The sequence below is a fragment of the Hermetia illucens genome, chromosome 2 (assembly GCF_905115235.1).
Source record: "Hermetia illucens chromosome 2, iHerIll2.2.curated.20191125, whole genome shotgun sequence".
NCBI lineage: Eukaryota > Metazoa > Arthropoda > Insecta > Diptera > Stratiomyidae > Hermetia > Hermetia illucens.
The window spans coordinates 158,059,533-158,070,000 of NC_051850.1; the positions used below are offsets into that span (position 1 = coordinate 158,059,533).

A 10,468-nucleotide genomic window follows, 5' to 3' on the forward strand; every position below is an offset into this window, starting at 1 on the left:
CTTTGGAGGATTCTTCTTTCGAACGCGGCCATGAGCTCGCAATTTTTCTTGTTAAGAACCCAGGTCTCCGGAGAATACATGAGGATTGGCAAGATCATTGTCTTGTACAGTAAGAGCTTTGACCTTATGGTGAGACGTTTCGAGCGGAACAGTTTTTGTAAGCTGAAATAGGCTTTTTTGGCACCCAACAATCGTGTGCGGATTTCATCGTTACAGTTGTTATCGGTTGTGATTTTCAATCCTAGATACGAGAAATTTTCAACGGTCTCAAAATTGTAGGCTCCTATCTTTATTCTTTCCTTTTGACCAGTGCGATTTGATGTTTTTGGTTGCTTGGTGCTGACATTGCCACCAGATATTTTGTCTTGCCTTCTTTGCAGTGCAGCCCAAGATTTCGCGCCGCCTGCTCGACCTGGATGCAGGTAGACTGTTCATCTCGGGTCGTTCTTCCCATGATGTCGATATCGTTAGCATAGGTCACTACTTGGGTGGACTTAAAGAGGATAATACCCCTTGCATTTACCTCAGCATCACGGACCATTTTCTCGAGGGCCAGGTTAAAGAGGACGCATGATAGGACATCTCCTTGTCGTAGACCGTTGTTGATGTCGAATGGTCTTGAGAGTGATCCTGCTGCTTTTATCTGGCCTTACACATTGGTCAGGGTCAGCCTAGTCAGTCTTATTAATTTCGTCGGGATACCGAATTCTCTCATGGCCGTGTACAGTTTTGCCCTGCTATGCTATCATAGGCGGCCTTAAAGTCGATGAAAAGGTGGTGCAACTGATGTCCATATTCCAACAGTTTTTCCATCGCTCCCTTGGTATGGGCCAATGATGTTCTGGGCGTATGGGATTATCGGACCTAGCAAAATAGCGAAGAATATCTTATAGACTGTACTGAACAATGTGGTACCTCTATAATTGTTGCACAGCGTGATATTTCCCTTTTTATGTGTGAGACAGCAGTTCATTAAAGTATTCAACTCATCGCTCTAATATGTCCATTCTGTCGGAAATCAGATTTCCCTCTTTTTCTCGGCAGGATGAGCATTGAGGTCTATTGGGCATTATCCTGCTGACTTCTTGGTAAAGCCTCTCTCCCTGTACTTTTCGAGTTCATAGACCTGTTGGTTCTCCCAGGCTTTCTTTTTCCGTCTGTGAACTCACTTTTCCACTGGCCAGAGTTTGCGGTAAGTCTCTGTGCGTGCCCGCGTCCTTTAAGAATGCAATATTACTCGGTATGCAGCATGCTTCCGTTGGTAGCTTATGTTTATTGTCGAACGAACCGTTCCGATTTCTTTTGCGATTGAGGCTAAGTATATTTGTGGCCGCATCAATGATAATGCTTTTCAGATGGCTGTGAAGATTATTTGTTAATACTTGATTTTAAAGATCTCTGTTGGTAGTGGTTATGCCGGCATCCATTTCCCTCTTATAGGTTTTACGAAGGGCTGTGCTGTGGTTTCAGTATTCATTTTCACCTGATTGTCAGAGGGGATTTTAGGTATTGTTAGTAGTGCCAACGATGACAGGGAGCGCACTCTCCACGAGAACATCGCTATTTGGTTTACATTGCTAGGTTTGTCGTTGTGTTATCAGTCCTGTCCGAGACTCCGTTTGTGGCTTTGTAACAAGTTGTTTTCCGTATAGGGTTGTCAACCCTAGCCGGCCCCCAACGTGGAGGACCAGTTGAGACAATTTGTCTCATTTTTAGGCGCGGGAGACTTGCCTTCGTCCTGCTCCGGCTGCAGCTTTTGGTTAAAAGGAAGTGGAGATAGGGTTTGGCAGTATAGCCGTTGGTGTTGATTCAGTAGGCGTTTCCCTGGCCTTATGCTCCATCGTGGATATCAATCCACTTTTCGCCCTAGGACCTATACTCCTTTTTACCTCCTTTTAGCCCTATTATTAACAGTGGCCGTGTGGTAGTCGTGTCAGTCGGTACTTCAGTGCGTCATCAGAGGATGCCTTCGATGCAACGCACTTCCGGCAATGTAATGCGTGGTTCACGTCTCCGTTGTGCCGCCACTCCTCTTTAAAAACATTCTTGAATATATTTGTGATTTCGTTCCCTTTCGGTAGTCATGATTTTTTTGGAAATAGAATAGGTGAATACATTTTCGTACATAGTGTGGGACTCCTGCAACGGTTCGCGGTCGGACCATCGCCTAAACGCCTCCCTGTCACTAGAGAACTAGCCTGGAGCGGTTTGACAAATTACTTCCGGCTAGCCCTCTCACTTAACGGGCATTTAAGTCAGGAAATTCTTTTCACCAACGGGAGTGGAGGGAAGTTCGATGAGCCTTTTGCCATCCAGTCCTTCCACAAAGGCAAAAAAAAGTACCCAATGCGAATTCACCCGATCCTTTCATTAAAGAGAACTTTTTCCGTATGGACTCTCATTTTCGGCTTCGCACCGCCTATTGCCTTTATCTGTAACAACGTCGAATTTTTCTTGACGTATGTACTCTTTTTAGGGTATGTAATCCACGGAACCAAATGAGAGTAAACTTCCCCCTAGTGTTTTTGGTCCTACTACATAAGCAACCACATCAAATGCTCTTTTTGCTTTAGACGACACCGTAGGTAGTCTGTTTTTTTGAGAAAGGGGCATTTTCCTCTAATTGCTGCATACTTCTCCCACTCTTTCTCACTCGTAGAGTGGTGATATTAAACCCCCATCCCCCTTGAAGTTTTATAACTTTCTAATGGGGTGCTCATGGTAAGTTTTTAATGAAATAGGATAGAAAGGGCCTCCTCCATCTTCTTCAATATCTTTCTTACCCTATGGGGTTCAAAGTTACAGCCCACTTTTATGACTTTAAAATAGCGCCATTATTTTTTGAGAAAATATGGCTGCCAAAATTCTTCAAGGGGGTTAGAGGTTATGCCATGCGCGATAATTTTTTAAAAGGGAATCGCCACGAGTTTTGAGGATGGAGGAGGGTACGTTTTTCTCTCCCCATAAACTGCTCACCTCCTCCGGAGATGGAATCGTGAATTCATGTTCACTACGCTATACGTTTTCCAAAAAATACAGATGTACAAATAATTCTTTGCCGACTGCATATTTTTCTCTTGGAAAAAAAGCAATTCGCCACTGATAAAACCTGACACAACAATGATCACTCTTCATATGGTTGATACTTTCTTCTGATGATAACGCAATTTGAAATCTATTCAAGCAAGAGGCTCAGTATAAAAGCGTCCACCTTCAGATACTTTAACTTTAGTGTATTTCGAGTTGTTGAATAGATAAAGATTTGTGAATTATGGCAAAGGTTCCAAAAGTGAAGTTGAATAATGGACTGGAGATGCCAGCTTTCGGTTTGGGAACGTTCATGGTGAGTATTCCTTTTGATTTTAGTCTTTTAATGGAATGGAGATGGCGAAAGGAGTTCTGTGTGTGAAGTGGAATTGAAGCAATAATAGTGAAAGCAAATAATTCAATCTTTGCATCAGTTCCAGTAAACCCAGTTTAATCTATTTATTTGTGGATGTGAATTTACTGCATGTTTTTAGCGATTTTATATACTCCTGTTATCGTTAATATAAGTTATTAGATAATATCATTTTCTTGGCATAATACAAAAATAGTAGCGCAAAATAGTAAAGATAGAGCAAATACCATGGGCTTTGATCGAGTTGACTGAGCATCACCATTTTGCTTTCGTTGCCCCGAGTTCGAATCCCGGAATTCGCAAAAGGTTATGTTCACCTTTGTAAATCGCTCGTTGCCAGTGTAGATGCCTATATTCCACAAAAGATGACACAGGAGACAATATCTAACGTCATTGCATCATATTGTGAAATTTTCTCTCTACGGTGTGGGCGTTCACCTATTTATCGTTCCACTATGTGGTGTGGTCTGTCTTCGCATCTGAGGTTATAAAATGTGCAAACTTTTTACAAAATAGTTTTAGCTTTCTGAAATTTGTCTGAGTAACTTTAGTCCCACTTAGAGAAACTCCAATCAATCTGCTTTTGTTAACCTTTCGAAAATTGCAACTGTATAGTTTCAGCGATATTAAACAACATTCACCTGTTATCGTTACCATGACTCATTCGAAAATATCATTTTATTGACAATACCGGGTCCGAAACCCGGAAATCATAGATGGTTGTATTTATCTTTGTGATTGATTCGCTACTGTGGGCTTATCACTTGCACGGCGTTAACTATGATGATAATCAGACTGAAGTACTGGCTTACCGATAATAAAAAAGGAGGGAGTAACGGTAAGACGAAAGTGACTTTGCCAATTTGCACTTTCCAACTCCACATAAATATAATCAATTCCCTTTTGAAATTTTTAGCGAAAACTCATGCAATTCTTCTATCCTGACAAGCGTAAAACCCAATTTAGTAACTATTCCATTACATAAATTACAACTTACTATTATTTTTTCTTAGCTGCATGCCGTTGTGTGAATTTTGCCTAGCGGCTTCGTACAGGTAATAGAGAAATTTTTATGTGAATAAGCCCAGAAGTAGTTGATTACTCACCGTGCTATCCGTAACACTACCAGAGTCTTTTTTTATTAACTATGATTGCAAGGAGCTTTTCTTTTTTTTGTTCCCGCTTGCTCCGATTCCGTTATGGTATTCTGGTCACAACGTAAAACTATGTGTTGTTTTGACAATTTTCTATTTCTTTAAATGATAATTTGGAATTTGATTTAACGCAGAGTTGACATTCTTTTTGTTGAAGTGTGTCGCAGGAAGCATGGAAATTGAATATTTTTTCAGAAAAGTTAGGTCCATCTTCCTCACTTTATAGTTTTGTAGGAACATTTGGTACCCAATCTCATCGATTATATAACAATTCTCGAAACCGTACATGCTACAAACGAAAGACTCTATTTTCGGAAAAGTGTCGTCGCAGTCAGTTGACGTATCTTCTAAGCTAATAAATGCCATCTGAAATTCCTCGAATGGAGATTGCTTGCCTAAGCCTTTCGGCTGTACTTCCCCTCCGAAGAGACGGCATTTTTCTGGCAGGGGAGATAGAAGATTTCGCAAACGGTGCGCCCTTACGAGACTCTACAAGCTGACATGTTTAACCACGCAGTCACCTGAAATTGAACTCCTCCGTTGAGCATATATGAAGCATGCCTGGACCATTGCTCAACCCCGAGCATGCGTTTGCAAAAGACTCCTCCTAAGTCGATGCAAATGTCCGTTCAATTCCTTTAGGGATCTGCTGGATTCGGAACGTACTTCAAGCTCTAAAAGCTTATGCCGATGAACCGTCCTCCAATAAATTGGAGGTCATTGTGGCATGTGTTGTAGGTTGCACACTACGATACCCGAAACTTGTCAAAACTCATTTTTCTCCCTCGAATCCTTATATATCCCTCAGTTTAATCGCGCTATTGGTCCAGCATGTTCGTACCAGGGAGATTAAATGTAATAGTACATTAATCTAGCACTTGACGATTCTACCAACTACCTTGTGCCGGGCTGCTGTTAGTTGACATGCCAGGTCCCAGGACATCTGCCTACTGCATTACGGCCAGCAAACCAAAGTGAGTACAGTGTTTCCCGGTGCGACCTCGTGGAGGTTTACCTTTGGACATTTTGGTGTTGACCCAGCCGATAGGGTTACTGCCCCGTCTGTCTCCTCGCCACCTTGGAGAACCGAATATTGGAGCAGTGGTACGCGATCAAATTTTATGTAAAGCCTGATAAAGCGAACAAAGAGACTCACGACCTGATTAAGGAGGCAGACAGTGATGGTATGGAGCGCAAACTGCTCCGAGAGGGTAGAGAATGAGTCGAAGATGACGATCGCAACCGACGTCCTTAGACCAGCAAAAATGTGTTACTAGTTAACAATTGGATGAAGATGAACAGTAGGATGAGTATCAGAATGATTGGTGATGAATCCGTCAAACCCCATTTTTTGAGATAGTAACAGAAAAAACAAAAAAAAGTAGTGGCTACCAGTGTTGTCAGAGGTGCAAGACGTCAATCGAAAAGCGATCTGTTAGGAACTTCTTCATCTTGTGAATGAGGACGCTGATATTTGGACCGTGTAGTGACCGGTAATGAGTGTCTGAGTACGACTCGGAGAGCATGTGGCAGAGCCCAGAATGGCACACCCCTGTTTCCTCATATCAAGCACGAATGAGTAAATCTAAGTAAAAGTCTATGCTCATTTACTTAATCGACATGGACATGGATCGCCGAGCCTTGCAACGTACCGTGTAGTGGAGTATCTTGCCCAGGACAATGCGGCAAGCCTCCCTATAAGCCAGACTTGGCCCCGCTAGTCCTTTTTCCATTTTTATAATAGAGGCGGTATATTTGGAATTTGTGGAATAATGCAAGATTATCCGATCCATATGAAAATTGGCGACCGGACCATCAAAGTGCTCCAAAGCAAACGTTGTAATTTATTCCACAGCACAGGAAATGCTGTTCCGAATATACCTAGATCATGTATCTTCATGAGGAAGAGTTTGCACGCTTTTCCGTGTCCCGGCTTGATTTCGAGAGATCTAGGGGTGGTCAAATCGGAGCAGTCGGGGGCAGAGAACGTGTATATTTCCTCGGCTTACATAGTTCACGACCTATCAGCTCCGCCAGAAGAACTACAAGGAACGACAACCTGTTGATAGGCTGCGACGCCAATGGAAGGCGTACGCTTTGGTGCCGCTCGGAAATAAACGAAAGAGGTGGGTCATTCTTTGATTTTATTATTAATACAAATCAATCGATGTGTAACAGGGACAGAACAGCCACCTTCCACTTCCCCAGCTCGGAAAACTGTAACGGTTGGGAGGAGGTCCTTATATCACCCTACTGACCGACAATGGGATTCTTAGGGTGCAGAACTGGAGAGTGTCTGACCAGAGATCCTTTTCAGATCATGGTTGGATATTTTGTTAGTAAAGATTTCACCGCAGGGGTCTCTCAGCCTTTCAGAGACCCCAGGAGGATCGCCTGGAGAAAGTTTGATCAGGTTATCAAGAACAAAACTTCTGGTGCGGAAATTAGAAGGATTGGCACGAAAGACGAACTGGAGTTAAAGGCTCTGGAAAATGCATTCGATACCGCCTTAAAAGTCTCGTACCCTGTTAAATACAGTAAGAAAACAAGGTCACCTTGGTGGATTGAAGATTTGTTCAGGAAGCTGACCAGGAAGATCTTCAATATTCGCTATAGGCATAAATATTGGCAGTCATACAAAGACTGTTTGAAGAAGTACAAGTTGGCCATCAAATTTGTCAGAATATTGAAAGCACTAAGGCTCAGTAAGATTCTGTCCAAGGAACGTCGGAACCTCCTTTCTTAAAAAGTCGGAAGGCTCCTGGACGGAATCTTCTAGTGAAACTTTAGAGTTACTGATTCAGACTCACTTTCCTGCCAGCGAGGAGGACGGTGAGCCTTGCTTGGAGGGAAGGGTTGTGCCGTGGTTTGTCGAGGTTTACCAGAGCTATATGTCTTTGGGATACGTACCACAGTCTTGGAGACGCGCACGAATGGTTCTCGTATCGAAAACGGGCAGACGCGGTCATGAGTCCATGAAGGACTTTCGACCAATTAGCTTTATCTTTTTCGTGTTGAAGACCCTACAGCGCGTCCTGCACATTCACTTAAGGATAATTCTGGAGAGATTGCCTTTTTCTAAGTATCATCATGCCTGACTCAAAGTGGCATATGCGAGATAGAACTACGGGCTAAGAAGGCTTGTATAGCCTTCTATGCCTGCAAGAGAACCTTTGCAAGAAATGGAGTCTCCGGCGGAGGATGGTTCTCTGAATGTAAATAGCTGTGGTACGTCTCATCCTAACGTACTGCTCTACTGTATGACGGCAGGTTTTGTGCAAAAAGTACAATAGAACGGAGGTGCTTTGGTTAATAGTATGGACGATATTTTACGAATATTGGACATCAGCGAGGTGGCGTACGCCGACGGCTTGGAGATATTAGTGTCAGGGATATTTCCTTACTTTATGAATAACATCATGAAAGGAGTTTTGGGAAAGATGTGTGGCCCGCAAGATTCGAACTTGGTACGAAACAAATGCCATTCACCACCAAGCAAAGGGTACTCGAATTCCACCTACCGCGGCTAAATGAACAAAGATTGGTTTTTTCCTCCTATGTAAAGTAGCTGGGTGTAATACTAGATTTGAAGCTAAATTGGAGATCGAGCATAGAACTGAGGGATAAGAAGGACGGTATAGCCTTCTATGTCTAAAGGAGAATCTTTGTAAAGAAATGGGGTCTCCGGTCGGCTCTGGATTGACACAGCTGTGTTGCGTCCCATCCCAACGTATGGCTCTCTTGTATGGTGGAAGGCTTAGAGCAAAAAGTACAATAGAACGAAACTTAATAGGATTCAAAAAACTGCTTGTGCAGGTGCTACTGGGGCTCTACAGTCATATTCGGCAGATTGTCTCAATGTACTCCTGCATCTCCTCCCCCTAGACTTCCACATTAAATACGTTGAAGCGTGCATTGCCGTCAGACTACGTGAGTCCGGATGCTGGACAGCGCATCCCTACGGCCATAATAATATCCTAAACAAAGTACTTTGGGAAATCTGGGTATTTCCCATGGACTATGCCACATGCAAGCTAAAAGAGAATCTTTGCTATGAATTTCTTTTTAGGGATTGAGAAGTCCTAAGTCCGCATCCATTTAATGTCGCACTGAACCAAACGGAGAGCAACTTGCTCTCATTCTTGATGGTCCGCTGACTCCTCTTTTTGGGTCAGCACCCAAACTTCAAAAATAAAAAGAGGGATGAAGACGGCTACAGTTTTTTACCAGGGGTTGCGACCGAAAATGAGCCGAATCGAGTGTGATTGGATATGTATGAAATGAGCCTTAAAATCACCAAATTGAGCACGTGTTATTACTTTTTTTTTTTTAATTTTATTAGCCCCAAAGTTCTTTTCTATAATTTATTTTGTGTTGTTTTCTTTTGAAGTGAAAGGAAAATAAAAAAAATGAATTCGCCTAACTAATCGCTTCTTTCTTTTAGTCCAAACCGAATGAAGTTGCAGAAGCAGTTAAATATGCTATCGACAGAGGCTACCGTCATTTTGACACTGCATTCGCTTATGAAAATGAAAGTGAAGTGGGCAGGGCAATAAGGGAGAAAATTTCAGAAGGAGTTGTTAAGCGTGAGGACATTTTTGTAACAACAAAGGTAAAATTCACATTGAACTAGGAGGAAAACAAACCTGTCATCATTATCATTTTCTCCCGTAGCTCTGGTGCATCCATCATGAACCCTCTAGAGTCGAAGCTGCCTGTCGAAAGTCATTAGAAAATCTAGGACTAGATTATGTCGATTTATATTTGATACATTTCCCTGTTGGGTTCGTTTATATTGATGAGAAGACGCTGATCCCTTGCAAAGAAGGAACCTCCTCCATTTTGACAAAGTATAACGTTGTGTTTAGTTTTTGGTAAACTATGTCTTTAAAAGATAAAATTCCAGTGATGTTGACTATCTGGACACGTGGAAAGCCATGGAGTCGCTTGTCAAAGCTGGGTTGGTACGAAGTATTGGATTGTCGAATTTCAATGCCGCCCAAACGGAGCGAGTGTTGAAAAATTGCGAAATAAAACCAGTCACTAATCAGGTGGGTGGTATAGTCTAAAATCTGAACATGTCGCCATTTGAAGATAATTATCTTTGCTACCTTTTTGATTGCAGGTCCAATGTAGCATTGAACAAAATCAAAAGAAGCTAATCGAGTTTAGTAGAAAACGTGATATAATCATCACTGCCTATAGCCCACTAGGCCGACCTAATCCCAGTGAAAGGAAACCGTCTTTTTTCTACGAGAATCCTACGAAGGCTATTGCTGAGAAACATAAGAAAACTCCAGCACAAATTGCTCTGCGTTATGTGGTAATTAAAGGATTATCTTTAGAAAATAATAGTCATTTTTGGTCTCATCAAATAATTACATTTCAGCTTCAACTTGGCACAGTGCCAATCCCGAAATCTGTGACCAAGGCAAGGATTGATGAAAATATTGAGATTTTCGATTTTGAACTTTCTTCAGATGAGATGAAATTATTGGATGCATTACATACTGGAGAACGTGTTGGGGCTATTTTGAAGATGATTGATAATGACCACCCCTACTATCCATTCAAAGCTGAATTTTAAGTTCGGCGTTATATGAATTTGTTTTGTTTGAAGTTTTTTTAAATATGGGCTCTACGCAAATAAATGTTTAACTTCAAGTCATAGTATCTACTACTTGGAAAATTCTCCTGTCTTCCTAAGAAAAAACAAATTTTTTTGCTTAAGACTAACTAGACTGACGCTGACCAATTTACAATTCTAGATAAAAGCAGCTGGAATACTCTCCAGACCATTGAACATTAACAACGGTCTATGCAAGACAAGGCAATGCCCTATTATGTGTCCTCTTTAACATGCCCCGGGAAAAGTGATCCGTGGTGCAGAGGCGATACCACGGCCGTCATGTTG

General features: G+C 42.0%; 1 protein-coding gene across 1 annotated transcript; it reads left to right on the plus strand.

Moving 5' to 3' along the window:
• Nucleotides 1–3,186: 3,186 nt before the first annotated feature.
• Nucleotides 3,187–10,179, plus strand: LOC119649552 (aldo-keto reductase family 1 member B1-like). The gene is made up of 6 exons (XM_038051747.1): nucleotides 3,187–3,343; nucleotides 8,999–9,166; nucleotides 9,229–9,404; nucleotides 9,461–9,605; nucleotides 9,680–9,877; nucleotides 9,944–10,179. Exons 1-6 carry the CDS (start codon nucleotides 3,272–3,274, stop codon nucleotides 10,139–10,141), a joined length of 957 nt encoding a protein of 318 aa, XP_037907675.1. The 5' UTR covers nucleotides 3,187–3,271; the 3' UTR covers nucleotides 10,142–10,179.
• The last annotated feature ends 289 nt before the right edge of the window (nucleotides 10,180–10,468 follow it).